The sequence below is a fragment of the Lutra lutra genome, chromosome 8 (genome assembly GCF_902655055.1).
Source record: "Lutra lutra chromosome 8, mLutLut1.2, whole genome shotgun sequence".
Taxonomy (NCBI): Eukaryota; Metazoa; Chordata; class Mammalia; order Carnivora; family Mustelidae; genus Lutra; species Lutra lutra.
Window position 1 is genome coordinate 136,873,291 of NC_062285.1, and position 25,688 is coordinate 136,898,978.

Sequence of the window (25,688 nt, forward strand, 5' to 3'; positions counted from 1 at the left end):
GCATCAAACAGATTTTCACATTATAAACATCTCATTTAACTATATAATTTTACTTGGAAATTATTCTAACATACCAACCTGAGCTCAAAACTCAATTTCTAAAGTGAATTGCCTAATTAAAACAACAAAAGCACACACACTGCACTTTTATGATCATTCTTCTCCTGTATAAAAAAGTAAGTTTTGTGCTTTCCACCCAACCCTTGCCACAGACACACACAAACCTTATAGTAAAATAAAAAGTAGTACTGGGGCCAATTCTCTGTCTTCAATAGGGGATGACTGTTCAGCCTAGCTCCCAGATTAGGAGCTCCTCCTAATTCTTGCTTTCTAGAACAACACAAACATCTTTTAATTATTAGGAACTTGATAATCACATATTCTGAAATATGTGGGGACCAGAGAGGAAATAAGAGAAAGAAATTTCCACTCTCAATATTGAACTAAATACTGCAGTCCATAGACAGTTTATTGTTCCTTTCTAGGACTCCCACCGAATTAGATTTATAAATGAAAAACCTGCCATTTTGTAATAGCGAAGAGAATTAAGTTACAGGAACCCAAAGAGCTATTCTCAAATGACCAGAGTTTGCTTCTTGGGTGGCTTGAGAGGCCTAAATTCACCCCTAGCTGCACAATAAAAGTCCAACCACCTTCACACGTGCTATGAGGCGAAAGTAAAGGTAGACGTGGGGCACTCGGTCTTCTCAGAGGTTGTTTATTTGATCCATTAGTCCAACTTTCCTTTGAGAAAAATCTTTGTCTTGGTTTCCATCACTGAAACCAATCACAGCTTCTGTTGAGTCAGGGGCTCTAAGGTCTCTCAAACTTGAATTTGAGTGTGAATCACCCGGGGATCTTGTTAAACTGCAGACAATGATTCAGAAGAGTCTGGGACCGCGTGCCCAGCAAGCTCCCGGGTGATGTCAGCACTGCTGCTTGACGCATACACTTTGAGTAGTAGGACAGTAAGAAATGTCTCCAAAGAGAAATAACCTCAATCAGATGTTTATTCTCGAAAGAGAGAGCCTCCACCAGGACTCTGTAAAGGTAGAGAATATTCCAGAGCCTAAACAAGGTACCTGGTCCTTCTCCCTTTTCTATGATTTTTACGAGGTGGCTGTAAACCCAATATGGTACCTGAACAAAGGGCAACTTTTAAAAATGTCTTTTGTGTTGACAGTTTATTACCGGGGCTTGACTTGATGGGGCTTCTATGGATGAACATAAAAACTTCAAGCCTTTTGTAATGCAAGGGGTGATTCAAAATAAATATTTTTAATTATGTCAAATACTAATGAATAAGTGATGTTCACAAATAGTATATAAGAGAATCACTTGGGATTAGTCATTTTTCATTTCTCCCACAAAATAAATAGCTCATGTAGTAAAGAAAATGCCTTTCCTTAAGCAGGAGGAAAACTCAACAGAAATAGTCATGCCTGCGGCACAATCACAGTATTTTTAGTGAGGAAAATACCAAGATTAAAACATACAAAAGCATATGAGGAGAATTATATGATATTAAATGTGTCCCTAGAATCTGGGGAGAGAGTTCAGAGGAAAAGAACAGCTGGTAAATTTCGGAAAGATTTTAACTGAAAAGATTACACATGAGAGCAACAGTCCATTCGCCTTAAGAAAAACAATAAACACCCACAAACTTTCATTTTCAGGTTTTCAATAATTTTTTTGTTTTTTTGTTTTTTTTTTTGGTATGACCATTAGACTAACCTCCCCCACAAAATTCAACCAGCCATCATAAAAATTAAGCTGTGGACAGGTCCAGCTGGCTATATCCCATGTTTACCCTTCAATGCTTCTCCAGCCAATGATGGTAAAATTCATGGTCTACACAGCAAGAGTAAAAAGAGAATCACTTCCCTTCACACAGAAGGAACCCCCCATCTGGAGCATCTTTCTGCACTTCGCAGTGTGAGGTGTCTCAGTGCTTGTGGGCACTCTTCAGCCCCATAACTGTGAAGGTAGCAGCCGTCAGTTTCTCATAAACCAGGAACATGAGAGCAGCGGTGAGGACTGTCTGTAGCAGTTTGGCTTCAAGGCCCTTGTAGAGTCCCATGATTCCAAAACGCCTGAAAGAAAAGAGGTTTGAAAAAAAAAAGTAACAGGTTTTCTTCATAAAAGTCAACTCCTGCATCAAAGAAGCAGGCTCTCATAGCCAACCCTTATCCCCAGGGGAATATGTTCTGATTGGATGCCTGAAACTGCAGTTAGTACTGAACCCACTATTTTTTTTCCTATACATACAGAACCATCCAAAGTCTAACTTATAAATTAGGCACAAGAAGAGACTAACAACAATAGCTAATAATGGAATAACAATATACTGTAATAAAAGTTATGGGAGGGGCGCCTGGGTGGCTCAGTGGGTTAAAGCCTCTGTCTTCAGCTCAGGTCGTGATCCCAGGGTCCTGGGATCGTGCTCCGCCATAGGGCTCTGTGCAGCATGGAGTCTGCTTCCTCCTCTCTCTGTCTGCTTCTCTGCCTACTTGTGATCTCTGTCTGTCAAATAAATAAATAAAATCTTAAAAAAAAAAAGTTATGGGAATGTGTTCTTCCCTCTCGCTCTAGTTTGGACGAATTGAGATGCAGTGAGGTGAATGATGCAGATATTGGGACGTGGTTAGGTCCTACTGACCTTGTGACGTTAAGTCAGAAGAAAGATCATGGGCTTTCAGACTGTGGTTGACAGTGGGTCGCTGAAACCATGGGAAGAGACACTGTGGATGAGGGGGGGAATACTATATTTGCATTTTCTAAATTTTATATAAGTGGAATCATATGGTATGAATTTTTTTTTGTCTGACCTCTTTCACTTGGCACAATTATTTTGAAATTCATCCATGCCGTTCTATGTATTAGTACGTCCTTTCTTATGTGCTATGTAGACAGATAGTCACTTGTGTGTCTACTCACCCACTGACGGGACATTTGTATTATTTCCAGGTTTTGACTCTTAAAAATAAAACTCCTATTAACATCTGTGTACAAGCTTTTGCACAGACATATTTCATTTCTCTTGGGTATATAACTTGAGAGGAAAGGCTAGGTCCTATGATAGCTGGATGTTTAACTTCTGAAGAAAATACCAAACTTTCCAAAATGATTGGACCATTTTATTTTCCCACCAGCAGCACACAAAGTTCTGGTTGCTCCACATTCTTGCCCATACTTGGTATGGTGAGCATTTAGTTTTAACTTTATGCCAGTTCTTTATCTTTGATTTTTTCTTTTATCCCAAGCATATTCTGTTTTATAATAAATTTATTTACTTTCAACATCCAGGGACAGTAATAAAGTTATAGCAGCTTTTGCTTCAAAGAAGCCCCTGACTTACTTCACACCCCTGAGATTCTCTAAATGGAATCTGTAAAAAAGTGTGAATCTCTAAATAAGGCCACTGTCAGGATAAAGTGATATTACCCATTTGAAGCACGGAGCTCAGGGTCTACCACAAAGCAAACACTCAAAAATGTTAGCTACTCTTACCATCAACAGCACTGCTGTCATCATTACAATAATTACTGTTACTCTTCCTAACCCTCCTTTCTATGACTACTACTCTCTATTATCTGTTTATTTCTATCTACGAGAGAGCTCACAGGATATGCCACTGACAGCAGCACTACTATTGCAGAACAGTCTCTACACTAGGAGGCTTCCTTCTCTAAAGGAGTTCTGTACATTTCTAAGTTACAAAGACCTGAAGTTTTTCTGTAACTTCCCCAAATGCTGCCCTAAAACGAGAAATGTCTGAGCACAGCACACAAGGAGAGGTTTCTAGGCTGCCACCGCCAAGGCAGTAGTGCAAGTTAAACAGATCCGGCTACTCCCTGGCAGGGATGGCTGCTGAAAGGACAGAATGTGAAGCATCTACAAAGCTCACTTTACGGCACACCTGGGCAGCCCAGCTCAGTTGTTAAGCTTCTGCCTTAGGCTCAGGTCATGATCCCAGGGTCCTGGGATCGAGCCCCGCATTGAGCCCCACATCGGGCTCCCTGCTGAACAGGAAGCCTGCTTCTCTCTCTCCCACTCCCCCTGCTTGTATTCCCTCTCTCGCTGTCTCTGTCAAATAAATAAATAAAATCTTAAAAAAAAAAAAAAAAAGAAGCTCACTTTACTCGTTGGTGAAGAAGATAAAGAACATTCCGAAGACTCCCCAGTGTTCTGTTTTCTGGGTTTAGTCTGTGACGTCCAAACTGGGGAAGAAGAAAAACAGATGAATTTCTACCTGCGGAGGAAATTATGTTGGAGTAATGTCTTATAGTATACAGTAATAAAAACATCCGAGGGGCGCCTGGGTGGCTTAGTTGTTAAGCATCTGCCTTCAGCTCAGGTCATGCTCCCTGGGTCCTGGGATGGAGCCCGCACTGGGAATCCCTGCTTGTCGCGAAGCCTGCTTCTCCCTCTCCCACTCCCCGTGCATGTGTTCTCTCTCTCTCTCTCTCTCTGTGTCAAATAAATAAATAAAATCTTTAAAAAATAATAATAAAAAATAAAAATATCCAATTATGTAGATTTCTTGAATTTTCTCTTTTTTAGTGAAATAAGTGAAAATAAATATTTTTCAGGGCACTGAGGTGGCTCAGTCGATTGGGCATTCGACTTTTTTTTTTTTTTTTTTAAGATTTTATTTATTTGACAGAGATCATGAGTAGGCAGAGATGCAGGCAGAGAGAGAGAGAGGAAGCAGGCTCCCTGCTGAGCAGAGAGCCCGATGTGGGACTCGATCCCAGGACCCTGAGATCATGACCTGAGCTGAAGGCAGAGGCTTAACCCACTGAGCCACCCAGGTGCCCTGGGCATTCGACTTTTGGTTTTGGCTCAGGTCATGGGATCAAGCCCGGTATCAGGCTCTGTGCTCAGCATAGAGTCTGATTCAGATTCTCTCCTTGTCCCTCCCCCTCTCCCATTCCCTCTGCTCTCTCTCTCAAATAAACTGAATGAATGAAGGAAGGAATAAAGAAATAAATAAGAAATATTTTTTAATGAAGCAAGCATGGGAATTTTTACTTCAGAGAATTATAGGGAAAAAAACTACCTCAAAAGAAAACAAAAATGGCCACAATGAAGATTTAGATACTGATGGTATGGCTTACCCTCCGGTCCTTTAGAAAGTTCTGATAAACACTAATCAATTAGAACCACTGCAGCCTAAGCTCGTCAAGTTATATGCTTACATTATAAAAGTATCAAAATACATTTATTTAGATGCTACCGAATTCCTTTATATTAAATACCAATTTATTTTATTTTATTTTATTTTTTTAAAGATTTTTTATTTATTTATTTGACAGAGAGAGAGAGATCACAAGTAGGCAGAGAGGCAGGCAGAGAGGCAGGCAGAGAGAGGAGGAAGCAGGCTCACTGCTGAGCAGAGAGCCCGATGCAGGGCTCGATCCCAGGACCCTGAGATCATGACCCGAGCCGAAGGCAGAGGCTTAACCCACTGAGCCACCCAGGCACCCCTTAAATACCAATTTAAAAAAGCACATCAGCAGAAACACTTTCAACAGAAGGTAATGAATTTTTTGAACTGAGATATTTTCACCATCACCGCCATTTTATCTATCAATAAATACTTTGAATTTTTTCTCCAAAATAGATCATGAATCTGTCCACGTCTTATCTCTCCTCTCCACTGCTACTACCTCTCACCTGTACTATGGAAATGGCGTCCTTTCCTGATCGCCCCCCTACCCTTATCTCTTAGCCCTAGGACCAATTCACCACACAACAGCTACAAGAATCTTCTCGAATTGTAAATCAGATCACATTGCTCCCTAGTTTAAAGCCCTTCAAAGCCTTCCCACTCAGATGAGAATAAAATCTAAAATCCTCACCTATAGCCTTCCCTGCTACTTTTCCAATCTCATCCTGAACCACTCTCCAGCCAGAGTGGCCGCTGTTCAGTTCTATCATCACCAACCTCTTAGCATATCATGTTCCCTCTACCTAGAATGCTCTTTGACAACTGGGTCCTTATCTTCCTTTAAGTCTTGATTTTTATATACGCATCCTTAGAGGAGCCCAATCCTTAATCACGCTGTCTAAGAAGATCCACACCGTGCCCCTCTCTACCAAATTACAGAACACAGTTCACCTCCATGATAGCTCTTTTCTCAACTTATAATTACCTATTTATTTTGCTTATTTATCTCTCATTCTTTCCTCTGTTACCTCCATGAGGACAGGGATTATGATATTTACTTAGCATGCATACCCAGCTCCTCACACAGAGTGGGTGTTTAATAAATATTTTGATGAATAAATAACTGAATGAAAAAAAAAACCCCAGAAATTTCAAAGTACTTCAGGAAAAGTAAATCAATTCCTCCTGAATGAACTAAATAAATCAACTTCTGATTTTGTGGGGTTAACCTAAGCAAGTCAAATGAGAAAGAAACAAGCTTATACATTCCTAAAGTCATTAAAGAACCTCCTCTCACATTTGGGTTTTCTGAGATACTATGGTACCTAAGAAATTACAAATGTAAACTTTGTTCCAAACCGAATAGGAAACCAACGGATGACCAAACAAATGGAAAAATGGTATAGCCTAACGACTGACTACTTTATTGCTTTATTAACATTGCTTTAGACAGAGAAACCATGTACTTCCGAATGTTGTCTGGCTAAACGCAGGAAGACCGCCAGCACTCACCCTCAGAATGGACTGTACTGTCTGCATGGGATAGGTGGCCGTGGTAGCAATCGCCTTGGACATTGCACCAATGATGAACACATCCAAAGAGGAAAGCTGGAAAGCCAAAAGAGAGCAAACCACATCAACCCAAATAACAGTGTCAGAGATTATGATCTGTTGCTTTCAAAATTAGGGGTTACCTTTACTCGTTTCTTTAGAAGCTGCCGTTTTAAACCTTCATAGAACATGAACTGGATGGCAGGATTGAAGACCAACAGCAAGGAAGGAAATGTGCCATTCCATAAAGCCAAGATTCCTTCATCTCGAATGATCTGGTGAAAAGCATCTAAGCAAGAAATCAAGGACTTTTGACTACAATGCCCTAACTGGAGAACACAATGTGAATTTTGTTCAAATGTACCCAAAACACAAATCATAACAGTTCTATTAAAATTTCCTTCATGCAATGACAGTCTAGGGGCATATGCATCAGGTAACTTCTTGATAATCATCAGACACTGACAGTCACATTACTGAGAGACCAACTTAAATTACAGGCAATTCTTCCTGACAATCTGGCATTAGATGGTCAGGTTTTCCTAAGTAATCACCACCACCATGACTGAGAACTCTGTCTTACAGAGAATTGTGAACTTATAGCCCATGTGTTTCACAGCAAAGCCCAGGACAACAATAGATAGTACCTTGGGATCCATTATTTAGGATATGGCTTCTAAGAAAACCACTATTCTCATTACAAAGATGGACACATGGGAAAGGAGAACCAGGTAACGTGGTATTATTAAGCTAAAAGTCATGAGATATTAATGATAACTTTATCCAAAGACAACATTAAAAAGAATAGTGTAGGGGCGCCTGGGTGGCTCAGTCACTAAACATCTGCCTTCAGCTTAGGTCATGATCCCAGCATCCTGGGATCGAGCCCCATATATCGGGCTCTCTGCTCAGCAGGGAGCCTGTTTCTCCCTCTCCAGCTCCCGCATGGTTGTATTCCATCTCTTGCTACCTCTCTCTGTCATAAATAAATAATATCTTAAAAAAAATAAAGCAAAAAGGAACAGTGTAGATTATTCTTTAGAAATCTTGACCCCCTCCTGCCAACACTCTATAAACAGCATACTTCTCTACCTCCTGACGTTGGGTTTGGCCTCTTTGCTAACAAGAGGATGTTAGCAAATGAGAGGCAAACGGGGGGTTTTACAACTGGACGTGTCCTCTTGTGCTTTTGCCATTACCAAGGGAAGGGTATGTGTAGGCTGATCCTAGCCTAGATGAGTCAAATCTTTGTCAATCTGCAGACACATGAGCTAAACAAATGCTTACTATTAGACGTGGAGATTTGAGGCCGTCTGATATGCAACATTATTGTGGCAATAAATTCCAGACACAGAGAGAAAAGAAACTCCTTAAATAGGAACTCACCCAACAAACACTTACCAATAATACCTTTGTAGTTGGTTGGTACAATGTCTTCATTCCTAAATTTTGCCCCTTGTAGTTTCAGTCTGGTGTTTACCACCCAGAGCGGAGTTGTTAGCAACACATTCACCACTCCTTTAAGAAAGAGAAGACAAAGGGAAAGCAAAATGTAACCTTGTAAGCTGTTCTGTCTTATGTTAAAGCTACGGACCAATGTTTCATTTATACTTCTGCCAGTGACCTACTGGGAGACCTGAGGTAAGGTGTTGCTCTGTGACAGGGTATAACACAAGCCACTACTGTTAGAAGCAATTCAAAAGCCTTGCTGATAGTAAAATGGCTGGCAGCAGTACCTTTCCACATTTCTATGAAAGGAAATGATTTATTTGTCAACTTATATAGCATCCAAAGTAGCAATTTTGATCTAGTTCTAAGTATATTTTTAAAAATAACAGTTTTAATAAGGCCTACTGATCACATACTAAGTCCATGACAATATCTAATAAAACAAAGAATTTGCAACTCTCACGTAAGTAGCTTACATGGTTTTAAGCGAGTATGGGTTTGGTACAATGGGTGACAGGTGGGTGAAAGTGGTGACATTTGAAAGAGCTTCACCAGGGACTAGAGGCTCACAGAAGAGTTCCTCATCACTTAGGGGATTAGGATAGGCAGGCAGCAAGCAGTGGTTATGAACCATCACAAAACGTCTGAAGTAGCTTCGCAAGCATCATGATCCTTACAAGCTTAAGGATGGGGATGTTGGCCCCCCAATGTTGCCTCAGAGTGGAACAATACAATGAGCCAGGTGCTTCTGTTCTGAAAACACATGATCCCAAGTTAACACCATCTTGAGATATTAAAATATTCCTCATCAGTCCTGGAATGATTAAAAAAAAATACCAGATAGAGTTGTAACAAAATGCCTGACACATAGTATATACTCTATAAATATTTGTTAAATAAATATTAAAAAAATGAACCAATGAACAAACTCAGCAAACAACCACACATCAAGCTATCCAGCTCTAGCCAGGCTTTGAAGAACCAAGAGGCATAATCCTAAGGAAGAGAAATCTTCTTTTACTAAACGTCATTTAACCACAACAGGAGGAAGAATGTTTTGGTTTATGGAATCTCAAAACACACCATTCAAAAAACACAAGTCCAACCAAAGATAAGCTGGATGAAACAGCCAAGAGATTAAAATCCTATTTTTTCATCTGTGGTATATAGCTGCTAAAGTAAGATACTGTTACCTCTTTCTTTTTTTTTTTTTATTTCTTTTTATTTTTTATAAACATATATTTTTATCTCCAGGGGTACAGGTCTGTGAATCGTCAGGTTTACACACTTCATAGCACTCACCATAGCACATACCCTCCCCAATGTCCATAACCTCACCCCCCTTCTCCCAATCCCCCTCCCCCCATCAACCCTCAGTTTGTTTTGTGAGATTAAGAGTCACTTATGGATTGTCTCCCTCCCAATTCCATCTTGTTTCATTTACTCTTCTCCTACCTCCTTAACCTCCCATGTTGCATCTCCTCTCCCTCATATCAGGGAGATCATATGATAGTTGTCTTTCTCTGATTGACTTATTTCGCTAAGCATGATACCCTCTAGTTCCATCCACGTCGTCGCAAATGGCAAGATTTCATTTCTTTTGATGGCTGCATAGTATTCCATTGTGTATATATACCACATCTTCTTTATCCATTCATCTGTGGATGGACATCTAGGTTCTTTCCATAGTTTGGCTATTGTAGACATTGCCGCTATAAACATTCGGGTGCACGTGCCCCTTCGGATCACTACGTTTGTATCTTTAGGGTAAATACCCAGTAGTGCAATTGCTGAGTCATAGGGTAGTTCTATTTTCAACATTTTGAGGAACCTCCATGCTGTTTCCCAGAGTGGTTGCACCAGCTTGCATTCCCACCAACAGTGTAGGAGGGTTCCCCTTCTCCGCATCCTCGCCAGCATCTGTCATTTCCTGACTTGTTAATTTTAGCCATTCTGACTGGTGTCAGGTGATATCTCATGGTGGTTTTGATTTGTATTTCCCTGATGCCGAGTGATATGGAGCACTTTTTCATGTGTCTGTTGGCCATCTGGATGTCTTCTTTGCAGAAATGTCTGTTCATGTCTTCTGCCCATTTCTTGATTGGATTATTTGTTCTTTGGGTGTTGAGTTTGCTAAGTTCTTTATAGATTTTGGACACTAGCCCTTTACCTGATATGTCATTTGCAAATATCTTCTCCCATTCTGTCAGTTGTCTTTTGGTTTTGTTAACTGTTTCCTTTGCTGTGCAAAAGCTTTTGATCTTGATAAAATCCCAATAGTTCATTTTTGCCCTTGCTTCCCTTGCCTTTGGCGATGTTCCTAGGAAGATGTTGCTGCGGCTGAGGTCGAAGAGGTTGCTGCCTGTGTTCTCCTCAAGGGTTTTGATGGATTCCTTTCTCACATTGAGGTTCTTCATCCATTTTGAGTCTATTTTTGTGTGTGGTGTAAGGAAATGGTCCAATTTCATTTTTCTGCATGTGGCTGTCCAATTTTCCCAACACCATTTGTTGAAGAGGCTGTCTTTTTTCCATTGGACATTCATTCCTGCTTTGTCGAAGATTAGTTGACCATAGAGTTGAGGGTGTATTTCTGGGCTCTCTATTCTGTTCCATTGATCTATGTGTCTGTTTTTGTGCCAGTACCATGCTGTCTTTTTTTTTTTTTTAAAGATTTTATTTATTTATTTGACAGAGAGAGATCACAAGCAAGCAGAGAGGCAGTCAGAGAGAGAGGAGGAAGCAGGCTCCCTGCTGAGCAGAGAGCCCGATGGGGGCTCGATCCCAGGACCCTGAGATCATGACCTGAGCCGAAGGCAGCGGCTTAACCCACTGAGCCACCCAGGCGCCCAGTACCATGCTGTCTTGATGATGACAGCTTTGTAATAGAGCTTGAAGTCCGGAATTGTGATGCCACCAACTTTGGCTTTCTTTTTCAATATTCCTTTGGCTATTCGAGGTCTTTTCTGGTTCCATATAAATTTTAGCATTATTTGTTCCATTTCCTTGAAAAAAATGGATGGTATTTTGATAGGAATTGCATTAAATGTGTAGATTGCTTTAGGTAGCATAGACATTTTCACAATATTTATTCTTCCAATCCAGGAGCATGGAACATTTTTCCATTTCTTTGTGTCTTCCTCAATTTCTTTCATGAGTACTTTATAGTTTTCTGAGTATAGATTCTTAGCCTCTTTGGTTAGATTTATTCCTAGGTATCTTATAGTTTTGGGTGCAATTGTAAATGGGATGGACTCCTTAATTTCTCTTTCTTCTGTCTTGTTGTTGGTGTAGAGAAATGCAACTGATTTCTGTGCATTGATTTTATATCCTGACACTTTACTGAATTCCTGTACAAGTTCTAGCAGTTTTGGAGTCTTTTGGGTTTTCCACATATAGTATCATATCATCTGCAAAGAGTGATAGTTTGACTTCTTTTTTGCCGATTTGGATGCCTTTAATTTCCTTTTGTTGTCTGATTGCTGAGGCTAGGACTTCTAGTACTATGTTGAATAGCAGTGGTGATAATGGACATCCCTGCCGTGTTCCTGACCTTAGTGGAAAAGCTTTCAGTTTTTCTCCATTGAGAATGATATTTGTGGTGGGTTTTTCATAGATGGCTTTGATAATATTGAGGTATGTGCCCTCTATCCCTACACTTTGAAGAGTTTTGATCAGGAAGGGATGCTGTACTTTGTCAAATGCTTTTTCAGCATCTATGGAGAGTATCATATGGTTCTTGTTCTTTTTTTTATTAATGTGTTGTATCACACTGATTGATTTGTGGATGTTGAACCAACCTTGCAGCCCTGGAATAAATCCCACTTGGTCGTGGTAAATAATCCTTTTAATGTACTGTTGAATCCTATTGGCTAGTATTTTGGTGAGAATTTTCACATCTGTGTTCATCAAGGATATTGGTCTGTAGTTCTCTTTTTTGATGGGATCTTTGTCTGGTTTTGGGATCAAGGTGATGCTGGCCTCATAAAATGAGTTTGGAAGTTTTCCTTCCATTTCTATTTTTTGGAACTGTTTCAGGAGAATAGAAATTAGTTCTTTAAATGTTTGGTAGAATTCCCCTGGGAAGCCGTCTGGCCCTGGGCTTTTGTTTGTTTGGAGATTTTTGATGACTGTTTCAATCTCCTTACTGGTTATGGGTCTTTTCAGGTTTTCTATTTCTTCCTGGTTCAGCTGTGGTAGTTTATATGTCTCTAGGAATGCATCCATTTCTTCCAGATTGTCAAATTTGTTGGCGTAGAATTGCTCATAGTATGTTCTTATAATTGTCTCTATTTCTTTGGTGTTAATTGTGATCTCTCCTCTTTCATTCATGATTTTATTTATTTGGGTCCTTTCTCTTTTCTTTTTGATAAGTCTGGCCAGGGGTTTATCAATCTTATTAATTCTTTCAAAGAACCAGCTCCTAGTTTCGTTGATTTGTTCTATTGTTTTTTTGGTTTCTATTTCATTGACTTCTGCTCTGATCTTTATGATTTCTCTTCTCCTGCTGGGTTTAGGGTTTCTTTCTTGTTCTTCCTCCAGCTCCTTTAGGTGTAGGGTTAGGTTGTGTACCTGAGACCTTTCTTGTTTCTTGAGAAAGGCTTGTACTGCTATATATTTTCCTCTCAGGACTGCCTTTGTTGTGTCCCACAGATTTTGAACTGTTGTGTTTTCATTATCATTTGTTTCCATGAATTTTTTCAATTCTTCTTTAATTTCCTGGCTGACCCATTCATTCTTTAGAAGGATGCTGTTTAGTCTCCATGTATTTGGGTTTTTTCCAAATTTCCTCTTGTGATTGAGTTCTAGCTTCAGAGCATTGTGGTCTGAAAATATGCAGGGAATGATCCCAATCTTTTGATACCGGTTGAGACCTGATTTAGGACCAAGGATGTGATCTATTCTGGAGAATGTTCCATGTGCACTAGAGAAGAATGTGTATTCTGTTGCTTTGGGATGAAATGTTCTGAATATATCTGTGATGTCCATCTGGTCCACAAGAGCGAGGAGGAGGAGGCGGCGGTGGCGGCGGCGACGCCGCTGCTCCCCTGTCCATCTGGTCCAATGTGTCATTTAAGGCCTTTATTTCCTTGTTGATCTTTTGCTTGGATGATCTATCCATTTCAGTGAGGGGAGTGTTAAAGTCCCCTACTATTATTGTATTACTGTGATGTGTTTCTTTGATTTTCTTATTAATTGGTTTATATAGTTGGCTGCTCTCACGTTAGGGGCATAGATATTTAAAATTGTTAGATCTTCTTGTTGGACAGATCCTTTGAGTATGATATAGTGTCCTTCCTCATCTCTTATTATGGTCTTTGGCTTAAAATCTAATTGATCTGATATAAGGATTGCCACTCCTGCTTTCTTCTGATGTCCATTAGCATGGTAAATTGTTTTCCACCCCCTCACTTCATTTTTTTAATATCTTATTTATTTATTTGATAGATCACAAGTAGGCAGAGAGAGAAGAAAGCATGTTATGAGGAGAAATTTAAAACTCACAAAAGCAATTTCCAAAGAATTCCTTACTTTCAGAAAAAGAGAGAACCTATAATCAGAGAATCTCAGAATTATTAAGGACTATAACATACAATTGACCAAGGGTCTCTCAATGGTGGTAACAACCAACATTTTGATTGTGGGCTGGACAATCCTTTGTTTGGGGCAGCTGGTGGGGCCTTACTGTGTATCAGACAGACAACAGTAGCTGTATCAGACAGACAACAGAAGCTATAGAAGGATGGGGTCATTAAATGCCTTGGTATACTCAAGGATTCACAGTTTTTCAAGAGAGGATGGGAACAGTAAAGATTAAGCTAGAAGGAAGCAGTATCACAGCAGACTCCATGTTGGGGATTTATCCTGTATACTGTGGGGGCCTTTTATGCTGTGGGTACCATGATTTTATCTTATATGTAAGTGGCAGACATCAAAAGGTCTGAAGCTGGGGATAACATCAGATTTGGGTTTCAGAATAGCAGTCCCCCACCATCTCTCTGATAAGACATATAACAGATGAGGCTCACCACTGACACGGACCCACTCCACCTTTCTTTCACACACTCAAGAAAACACTTCAGAATGTAAGTGAATGAGAATGATATGCTTTTCTCAAACTCGCTTATGTCACTTGAATCTGTTATGGTAGGCAAAATTTTGTAGGTATGTGGTATGTACAAGAAAAGGCATAAAACTCCCATCAGTGAACCAATATGCCTTGGCCATGTATTTTTAAAAAATGAAAAAATATGTATTTATACTTCTTAAATTAAAATAAAATGTAAGTAGTCTATTTATGATAATCCCTATGTCGTGCTCGCATCAGCAGCACATATACTAAAAAAAAAAAAAAATAAATAAAAAGATAATCCCTAGGTCAACTGACTTTTAAAAACTAACTGCCCTAATATACCAGTCTAGCCGTGTTAGATATGGGGGAATCCGCTATGATTATAGATGTATAAGAGTTAGAAAGGAAACAAGCAGAGCACAGTGAGAGAGAGAATAACAATGGTGTTGTGCACCTGGTGGAGAATGGGATGTCAGATGCCAGCAAATAAACAGCTCTGAACAAATAAAAAGGATATTGTACTGAGGGTTGCTGGAGGGGTAGCTGGGTGATGGACACTAGGGAGGGTATGTGTTGTGTAAGACTGATGAATCATAGACCTGTACCCCTGAAACAAATAATACATTATATGTTAATAAAAATTCAATAAATAATTAAATTTAAAAAGATTTCATCATATATTTCATGAATTAGTAGTTTCATGGAAAGTTACTGAGTCCTTGACAGTGAGTCATATAACCTTTTAAATATCAATACATAAAACTACAGTAATCTAAAATGTATTAAAAAATCAAAATATTACAAATACTTGGTCTCAGGTATTCAAGATAATACTAGAGTGCCATTTGTTGCAATTATGTAAAAAAGAAGGTTCCTTCTGTACAGGATAACCTTGGATTTATTCTGATTTTTTTTGCCAAGTGAACAAATCTCAAGCTTGAATTCTTTGAGTTATGATACTGTTAGAAAGGTTATTCTAAGACAATTATCATATCTCCCTGATATGAGGAATTTGAGAGGCACAGTGGGGGGTTTGGCGGGTACGGAAGGAAAAAATGAACCAAGATAGGATCCGGGGGGGGAGACAAACCATAAAAGACTCTTAATCTCACAAAACAAACTGAGGGTTGCCAGGGGAGGGGGGTATGGAGAGGGTGGTTGGGTTATGGACATTGGGGAGGGTATGTGCTATGGTGCTGTGAAGTGTGTAAGCCTGACAATTCACAGACCTGTTCCCCTGGGGCAAATAATACATTATATGTTAATTAAAAAAAAAAAAGTTATTCTATTCTTCCAGAAAGGAAGCTGGGCAGAATTATGAGAAGTAGGTAAGTTAAGGAAGACTTCAGAAGCAACAATAGAAATGGCTATGGATATGGAAAAGAAGAAATAGATTCTAGAGATACTTAGGACTGATGAGGTTCCTTTTTTTTAAAGTAATCTCTATGCCCAACAAAGGACTCAAACACTCAACCCTGAGACCAACTGTCACATGCTCTACTGACTGAGCCAGCCAGGCATCCCTGAGACTGATGGTCCTTGATGATCAAACGATTGTGGAGGGTAAGAGAGCACGATGCTATGATGACTCCTGGATTTCTATCCTGAGTTATTTACTTACAAATCTTTATTCATTTCCTCAGAGAATGAAATCCTGTGTGTTATACTCTATGAAAAAGTTGGCGTGGTGGGTGGTCAAAAGGTACACACATTTATTATAAAATAAATAAGTCATGGGGATGTAATGAATAGCATAGTGATTATTGTGTATTTGAAAGTTGCTAAGAGAGTAGATCTTAAAAGTCTCACCACAGAGGCGCCTGGCTGGTTCAGTTGGTGGAGCATGTGACTCTTGATCTCCAGGGTTGTGGGTTTAAGAACCACATTGGGTGTAGAGATTACTTAAAAATAAAATCTTAAGGGGCGCCTGGGTGGCTCAGTGGGTTAAGCTGCTGCCTTCGGCTCAGGTCATGATCTCAGGGTCCTGGGATCGAGCCCCGCATCGGGCTCTCTTCTCAGCGGGGAGCCTGCTTCTCTCTCTCTCTCTGCCTGCCTCTCTGTCTACTTGTGATCTCTCTCTGTCAAATAAATAAATAAAATCTTTAAAAAAAAATAAATAAAAAAATAAAATCTTAAGAAAAGGTTCTCACCACAAGGGAAAAAAATTTAACTGTGTGGTGATGGATGTTAACTATCATTTTGCAATATATATAAATACCAAATCATTATGTTGTACACCTGAAACTAATATAATGTTATATGTCAATTATATCTCAATTAAAAAAAAGCTTGGTACAGGTGAAAGTTAATTAGATCTTAATCAGCTTAAAACCAAATGAGAGTATTACGCAGAAGAAAACCTCAGAGACCAAGCCAAAAAACATCAATGGCCTCGGGGCGCCTGGGTGGCTCAGTGGATTAAATCCTCTGCCTTCAGCTCAGGTCATGATCCCAGGGTCCTGGGATCGAGCCCCACATCCGGCTCTCCGCTTGGTGGGGAATCTGCTTCCCCCTCTCTCTCTCTGCCTACTTGTGATCTCTCTCTCTCTGTCAAATAAATAATAAAATCTTTAAAAAAAAAAAAAACTCAATGGCCTCCTAGTGGTAAAGAGGAAAACATGTAGGGCATGAGTACTCTTGTCCTGGTAACTATTTTTCAATTAAATCATTTAAATTTCAAATGGACATTTACATTATTCAAATATATGGCTCCCAAAGTACTAATTTTTCAAAGAATATACCAAAAATTGATTCCACAAAACAGAATACTAAAAGTATAACAGTTAAATTAATTAATTTAGGGGTGCCTGGGTGGCTCAGCTGGTTAACTGTCTACCTTCAGCTCAGGTCATGATCCCAGGGGCCTGAGACTGAGCCCCACAGGGCTCCCTGCTCAGCGGGAAGCCCACTTCTCTCGCTCCTTTTGCCACTCCTCTGCTTGTGCTCTCTCTCTAATAATTAATAAAATCTTAAAAAAAAAAAAAACAACAATTATTGTAATCTTTTTTTTTTTTAAAGAGACTCGGGGTGCCTGCGTAGCTCAGTTGGTTAAGCGTGTGACTCTTTTTTTTTTTTTTTTAAAGATTTTATTTATTTATTTGACAGAGAGAGATCACAAGTAGATGGAGAGGCAGGCAGAGAGAGAGAGAGGGAAGCAGGCTTCTCGCTGAGCAGAGAGCCCGATGCGGGACTCGATCCCAGGACCCTGAGATCATGACCTGAGCCGAAGGCAGCAGCTTAACCCACTGAGCCACCCAGGCGCCCAAGCGTGTGACTCTTGATTTTGGTTCAGGTCATGATCTCAGGGTTGTGAGACTGAGCCCTCCTATCAGGTTCCCTGCTTAGCATGGAGTCAGCTTGGGATTCTCTCTCTCCCTCACCCCTCCCAACCCCCCACTTGCGTGTTCTCTCTCTCTGTAAGTAAGTAAGTAAGTAAATAAATAAATAAATAAATAAATAAATAAAATCTTTAAAAAGAGAGAGACTTTAAGCTCCATAAGTTCTGGGATGCTGCTAAACATGGATAAAACAATCTTCTCTGGATTAAAAGACAAAAATAAGCCAGGCCAGCTCAGAAATAAACCTTTTTGTGTATATGGTCAATGATCTTCCACAAGGGTGTCAGGACCACTCAATGGGGAAAGGACAATATCATCAAATGGTATTAGGAAAACTGGATACCTATGCACAAAAAAGAATGAAGTTGGATCTGTATCTTACACCACATATAAAAATGTATTCTAAATGGAAAAATCTTAAAAATTATTCTAAATGGATTAAAGACCCAAACATAAGACCTAAAAGTATAAAACTCCTAGAAGAAAACAGAGCAGAAAATGTTTTCATGTCATTAGACACAGCAATGACTTTTTGGATGTGACACCAAAAGCACAGGCAGAAAAGCAAAAATAGACAAATGGCACAAACATCAAACTTAAAATTTTTGAGCACCAAAGGACATAATCAACAGAGTAAAAGGCAATAGAGAATGGGAGAACATACCTGGAAATCATCTATTCATAAGGGGCAAATATCCAGAATATATAAAAAATACCTACAGCTCAATGACAAAATATCAAATAACTCAATTAAAGGCAAAGGACTTGAACAGACATTTCTCCAAAGATGATATACAAGTGGCCAATAAGCATATGAAAAGATGCTCAACATCACTACTCATCAGAGAAATGCAAATCAAACCACAGTGAAATATTACCTCACACTATCACTGGGATTGCTACTATTAAAGCAAAAACACCCAGGAAGTAACAAGAGCTGGTAAGGATGTGGAGAATTTAAAACCCCTGCCATAACTGCTATGGAAAAGAGTATGGTAGTTCCTTATGAGAAAAAAAAACAAAAACAAAAACGAACAAAAAACAAAAAACACACAAAAAAACCCCCTAATATATGATCCTGCAATCTCACTTCTAGGTATATATCCAAAAGAAATGAAAGCAGTAACTTGAAGAGATATATCTGCGCAACCCATGTTCATAACAGCAACTATTCAAAGTATCCAAGAGTTAAAAACAACCTAAATGTCCATCAATAGATGAATGGATAAACAAAATGGTATATACATACAAGTAAATATTATTTAGTATATATATATATACAAGAAAATATTATTTAATCTTAAAAAAAATACAAATTCTGCTACATCCTACAACATGAATAAACCTTGAAGACATGCTGAATGAAATGAGCCAGTCCCCAAAAGACAAATGCTGTATGATTCCAGTTACATAAGACATCTACAGTAGTCAGATTTATAGAAACAGAAAGAATGGGGCTGGAGAAGGGGATAAGGGGGAGTTGTCTAATGGTTATAGAGTTTCACATTTATAAGATGAAAATGTTCTGGAGATCTGTTTCACAATAATGTAAATAAATTTAGTATTGTAGTATACACTTAAAAATGATTAAAATAGTAAATTATATGTTGTATGTTTTTACCAAACACACATACACATAGAGCCAAGTCAGAAAATTATATTCTTTGTAGCATTACTTTGTGCTAAAATGACTTCTTAGAGAATACATGAACCACAAGATAAACATTAAAATATAAAAAATTTTATACTCAGAAAACTTTGTTACCTGCAACAAATCCAACTACTAGATCTTTTCCAGTAGTAGAACGTTGACCTTTGACCCAGATTGCTTTGAGACTATTAAAAGTGTAGAAATAGACAAAATTGGAGCAGCAGAGACTGGAGATAACTGGAAACCACCCTCGATATGGTGCCAGGCTACAGGAAAAACACAATAAGCAATGTAAAGATGCTGGACAAAAGCTAGTGGAAAGGGGCAAAGTCCTAGAAAAGGGTGATCATGATTCACATATTCTCCAAGTTCATTCTTACACTACAACATACTCCAAACTGTACATATATCTCACATTCTGAAAGATGTCCAAACCAAGAAATCTTTTCTACCATTAATGATACCAAAGAAACAATACAATTTCAATGACTGATTTTACTGGTTTCCTCCCCTTGATTTCCTTTCGTAAATTACTGTATAAAATTAGAGATAATTTCTGCATGGCTATTAGTTAATATAGCACCATTCACATTTTATTACAAGGTAACAACATTTAGAAATGAAGTAAATACAGACATAATAAGTGTACAAAAAAAAAAGTGATGGGAGCATGTTATTAGGGCACAGGAACCAGGCTGAAGGGGCTCCCACTCAGGACAGTTTCAACACCAACATAATATAGTACGGTAATCAATTGTAAACCACCGAAAAAACAGGAATTTCTGGGTCTATACTAATACTAAATAAAGTTTTTTTTCATAGACTGCTGATAGATGCAAGAGAGGAAAATTTAAATTATTCAGTGGTTAACCTGAATCTGAGAAATCATAATTAACCAATGAGGGCGGGTGGACAATATGTGATTCCAGATGTGATAGCCTAAGGACACAATATCACCTATGCGTGACTCTGGTCAAGAATGCAGAGCCCTCAGTCTAATAATAAAGAAACATGAGGCAAACTTAAAATGAGAAACATTTTATTTAAAAGAAGGGGGGCTATATTCTTTAAAAATGTCAACAACATAGGGGTAAAAGGCTTTGATGTATGGTGTGTAACTTACTCTTAAATAATTCTGAAAAAAGTTTGTGTGGTGTGTGTGTGTAATAAAGACAGAAGGGAAGGGAGAGAGAAAGCAGGGAGAAAATATAAGCACAACTGGGAAAATAAATGGGAAAAAGTGTTAATATAGTAGGTGGCTCTGGGTAAAGCATATATTGATATTCTTTGTAGTATTTTTAGTTTTGTAACTTTTTGTGAACTTGAAATTATTTCCAAATAAAAAGTTAAAAAAAAAAAAAAGAAGTACATAATCTGAAGGCATCTGATAGGAATGAACTAAACAACAACTTCTTCGGCTCACTGTAAAAAAACACTAAAATGTAAAACAAAGCATTGGTTTCATGGAAGACTCTATGATCAAGAATCAAAATGTCCAACTACAAAACTTTAAGGAGATGAAAACAATTATGTACTTACAAGTCAGGCAATTACAGATTCACAACTACTGTCAGGCTACAAGCATGGAAAGAGAGTTGAGGACAGGTGGGCTAGGAGCCCAGCAATCTCCCAAATGGGCTGCTTTATCTAGCAAAGATGGGCAAGATGGTACTCACAGGCCTTCTTCCTTAATGATCTCCAGGAGCACCATGTGTGTAGTTTTGGACTTTCTTTTCTCATCAACTATAAGATAAAAGAATATACATTTTAACTAAATCCTTTGAGAATTATTATCTTCAGCATCGACAAGTTTCACTGAAATGCCTTTTACCTCACCTGAGCAATCTCCCACCCTATTATTTGAGCTCCCTAACTTGCCTCAGAACTCACCAATCCTCCTTGTTCCTATTGCTAAATTCCCAACTGTGGTTTCCTTGGGTCCCATCTATTATTCATGAACCACAAAGCATTTTAACTCAATGCCTAATTCCCAAAGCAAAAGCGTAACAGGAATCTTGTATTTTATAAGGCTTTCTTGTTTTGAGGGTTTTTTTTTTCAGAGTTACATATTCCCATTTTTATCTTAACATCTTATAACATAAAGAGGAAACTAATTACCATCTCCCTGTTAGCAGAGAGGCTAACAGGAGACATGAAGGACACATGTAGCTGGCAGCAGAGCCATGATTAAAACTCAGGTTTTTAAAGTTTTAGGCTTTTGTTCTATTTCTAAAATATTTGTTCTCTTTCTAAAAAATAAAGGTCTCAGAAGGATGAGAACTGGGGTGCCTGGCTGGCTCAGTTGGTAGAACATGTGACTCTTGATATCAGGGTCGTAAGTTTGAGCCCCCACCTTGGGCGTAGAACTTACTTAAAACTAAAAAAAGGATGAGAGCTCTGCTTTTCTTGGCATTCTCACTGAAAAATCACAAAACCTCAATTAATTTCACATTTCCTACCCACGCTTGGAGAACATTTTGAAAACATAAAAATGTGGAAATAGAACAATTTCCTAAGAATTAAAATTGATACCTATACGGTTTGTGGGATGGTGAAAGGAAACTCCTACAGAAGGCAATCTGGCCATACCATCAAAATTACAAACAGGCTTAACCCTTTGATCCAGCAATCTCACTTCTGGGAATTTATCCCATAGAACTTACAGAAACAAAGCACATATGAACAAGTCTATTCTACAAAAGAGAAGAGGGGTGCCTGGGTGGCTCAGTCAGTTGGGCACCCAGGTCTTGGTTTCGGCCTGTGCTGTGATCTTGGGGTGGTAGGATCAGGCCCCACATGGGGCTCCACATTCAGCATGGAGTCTGCTTGTCTCTCTCCCTCTGCTCCTCCCCCTGATCACACTCTCTGTCTCTTTCTCAAATAAATACATAAAATGTTTTAAAAAAAAATCTTTTTAAAAAAGATTTTTTAAAAACTTTAAAAAATTTTTTTTTAATTTTAAAAATTAAAAAAAAAAGATTTTATGTATTTATTTGACAGACAGAGATCACAAGTAGGTAGAGAGGCAGGCAGTGGGGTGGGGGAGCAGGCTGCCCACCGGGCAGAGAGCCCAACTCAGGGCTCGATCCCAGGACCCTGGGATCATGACCTGAGCCGAAGGCAGACGCTTTAACCCACTGAGCCACCCAGATGCCCCTAAATAAATAAAATCTTAAAAAGAGAGAGAGAGAGAGAAGAAAAGATCCAAGAATCTACAATAGGGGAAGGGGAAACAGGTTCTGATGCATTTATACTATGAAATCATGCTACAGCTAGAAGGACGAAGAAGCTCCCAAAGCACTGATTTGGAAAGCATCCAAAATATGCTGTTAAGTAAAAAATTTACAGTACAGAACAATGTGACAAATATGCTTTTTTTTGTGGAAGGACAGGGGAAATCTTCTATATTCTTATTTGCTTGTTATTCCATAATGAAATTCTGCAAGACTATTTGAGAGACTAATAAAGACATTATCTGCAGAGGAGGGAAAACGGGAAAACGGACAGATCAGAGTGAGATTTTCCACTGTAGTGTGCATGATTTTATATATTTTGAGACATATGAAAAAACCTATCACAAAACTCTAAAACTGATTGATAATAATAGCCATGAAGGGTTTTAATATAGGAATCAGTTTACTTAAAGCTACTTATCTCTTCACATAAGTTCTAGCACAGATTTATAATTTCAAGTTGAAAAATACTAGGGAATAAGCAAGCACGAATTATAGTTGCCTAGTCCTATAACGCAAAAGAGGCAAACTAGGTCTACATGCCCAACTTAGCAGTGACAATGGGTGTTTGGCTCCACTGTGTCTCTATTCTTTGCTCTCTTTTGAGAAGATCTACCCCCAGCAAAAACTCTGTACATTGTGCCTTAAAAATGTCATATTGTGCAGGCACCCAGCTGGCTTAGTTGGTAGAGCATGCAACTCTTGATCTTGGGGTTGTAAAGATTTTTTATTTATTTATTTATTTATTTATTTGACAGAGATAAATCACAAGTAGGCAGAGAAGCAGGCAGAGAGAGAGGAAGAAGCAGGCTCCCTGCTGAGCAGAGAGCCCGATGCGGGGCTCGAACCCAGGACCTGGGATCATGACCTGAGCCGAAGGCAGCGGCTTAACCCACTGAGCCACCCAGGCGCCCTGATCTTGGGGTTGTAAATCTGGGCCCAATGTTATATACGGAGATTACTTAAAAAAAAAAAAAAAAAAAAAAAATCAGGGTGCCTGAGTGGCTCCGTCGGTTAAGTGTCTGCCTTGGGCTTAGGTCATGATCCAAGCTGGGATCAGCCCCATATCAGGCTCCCTGATCAGTGGGGAGTCTGCTTCCCCCTCTCTCTCTGCCCCTCCCCCTCACTGTGCTTGATCTTTCTCCTTCTATCAAATAAATAAATAAGGGACGCCTGGGTGGCTCAGTTGGTTGGACGACTGCCTTCGGCTCAGGTCATGATCCCAGAGTCCCGGGATCGAGTCCCACATCGGGCTCCCAGCTCCATGGGGAGTCTGCTTCTCCCTCTGACCTTCTCCTCACTCATGTTCTCTTTCACTGTCTCTCTCTCAAATAAATAAATAAAATCTTTAAAAAAATAAATAAATAAATAAATAAAATCTTTTTTAAAAACTCATATTGTTGGGCGCCTGGGTGGCTCAGTGGGTTAAGCCTCTGCCTTTGGCTCAGTTTTTTTTTTTTTTTTTTTTTTAAAGATTTTTATTTATTTATTTGACAAGAGAGAGATCACAAGCAGGCAGAGAGGCAGGCAGAGAGAGAGGAGGAAGCAGGCTCCCCGCTGAGCAGAGAGCCCGATGCGGGGCTCAATCCCAGGACCCTGAGATCATGACCTGAGCCGAAGGCAGCGGCTTAACCCACTGAGCCACCCAGGCGCCCCTTTGGCTCAGTTTAAAAAAAAAAACAAAACACCTCATATTGTTTATTAGAAATAACTGTAATGATTCAAAATTATTAATGCAAACCCACTCAGGTTCTTTCAGATAAGAGTGGCTGAGACTATGACTCATCCATGAACATCTCTCTGTTAATTGAGAAACAGCAAGGATGACCAGTATGTAGTCAGTAGAAATGGACAAGGATAGATTGTTAACAAAACAGCTATCCTTATGTTAACTTAGAACTTATGAGAAAAATATGTTTGCTTCTTGACACCAAATGAAAAGACTATGATGCCTACAAAAGATACTTACCTTGAAGTCGAAGTCGAGCTGTATCCAAGGGGAAAAATACTGTCATTGCTGTCATGCTTCCCTGAAAAGTTTGAAAAACCTTTAGCAATTATGGTTCCATTAAAAACAAAAAGCCACAACTTTCAAGTGAATAAAAGTTCATTATTAACAAGGAGTCAAATCATATTTTCAGTGAACAGACATATACAATATTGGGATTATTACTGCTCAAGTTCTATAGTTTTATACTTAAACGGAAGTATTTTATTTTCTAGAAAGAATCTCTCTCTCGTACTGAAAAAGAAAATGAAGAGGGTGCCTGGAGAGGACAAACTTAGGGGTTTACAACCCAGGACACAAGTAGAAGATAGCAGATAAATGGATTTTTAATCTTTTATAGGTCAGTTGCTGCTCCTATGTTCTCTCTGATAATCCTACAAACCAAAATATCCAGTAATCAAACAGATACATACTTCTATTCTCTTGGCTTAATCAATATACTTACCACAAAGTAAAGGAAGTGTACAAATCATATTGCTCTTTAAAATAGTTTTGTTTGCGGGGCACCTGGGTGGCTCAGTGGGTTAAGCCTCTGCTCTGCCTTCAGCTCAGGTCATGATCTCAGGGTCCTGGGATCGAGTCCCACATCGGGCTGTCTGCTTGTCAGGGAGCCTGCTTCCCTTCTCTCTCTGCCTGTCTCTCTGCTACTCGTGATCTCTCTCTCTCTCTCTCTCTGTCAAATAAATTAAAAAAAAAAAAAAAGAAAAAAATAGTTTTGTTTGCTTGTGTTTTAAGTAGAATAGGGACAATCTGGGCTCAATATTCCATCTGTTCATTCAGGGTAATACAATGACAAAAAAAATATCAGGGACAGAGGCTCAAACTAGTCTTTCCATTCAAGAAATCCTACAACAGATAGGGGTGCCTGGGTGACTCAGTTGGTTAAGTGTCTGCCTTTGGTGGAGGTTATGATTCCAGGTCCTGGGATGGAGCCCCACATTGAGGGGTGGGGGGGAGGTCCCTGTTCAGTGGGGAGCCTGCTTCTCCCTCTCCCTCTGCACACCCCCAGGTTTTTTAAAATAAATAAATAAATAAATAAATAAAATCTTTTCAAAATTCTATGACAGATAAAAACCACAGTTTGGGATGAAATCTTCAGGTGGGTTTATGGTCTCAACCCAGATGGAGACCCACTAGTATATATTCTCAGGCATAAGACCCAAGTTTTAGGCTACTAATCTAATAATGGTTACATATAATATTTTAATCATGATA

General features: G+C 39.1%; 1 protein-coding gene across 1 annotated transcript in view; it reads right to left on the bottom strand.

Annotated features, from left to right (window-relative positions):
- Positions 1-701: 701 nt before the first annotated feature.
- The window catches only part of SLC25A17 (solute carrier family 25 member 17), a 45,283-nt gene continuing 20,296 nt past the window's right edge, over positions 702-25,688 (bottom strand). Inside the window, 8 exon segments of the mRNA XM_047741898.1 lie at positions 702-2,093; positions 4,138-4,220; positions 6,686-6,781; positions 6,868-7,013; positions 8,126-8,242; positions 19,347-19,498; positions 20,909-20,975; positions 24,435-24,495. Coding sequence (XP_047597854.1) covers positions 1,946-2,093; positions 4,138-4,220; positions 6,686-6,781; positions 6,868-7,013; positions 8,126-8,242; positions 19,347-19,498; positions 20,909-20,975; positions 24,435-24,495 — 870 coding nt within the window. The 3' untranslated portion in view covers positions 702-1,945.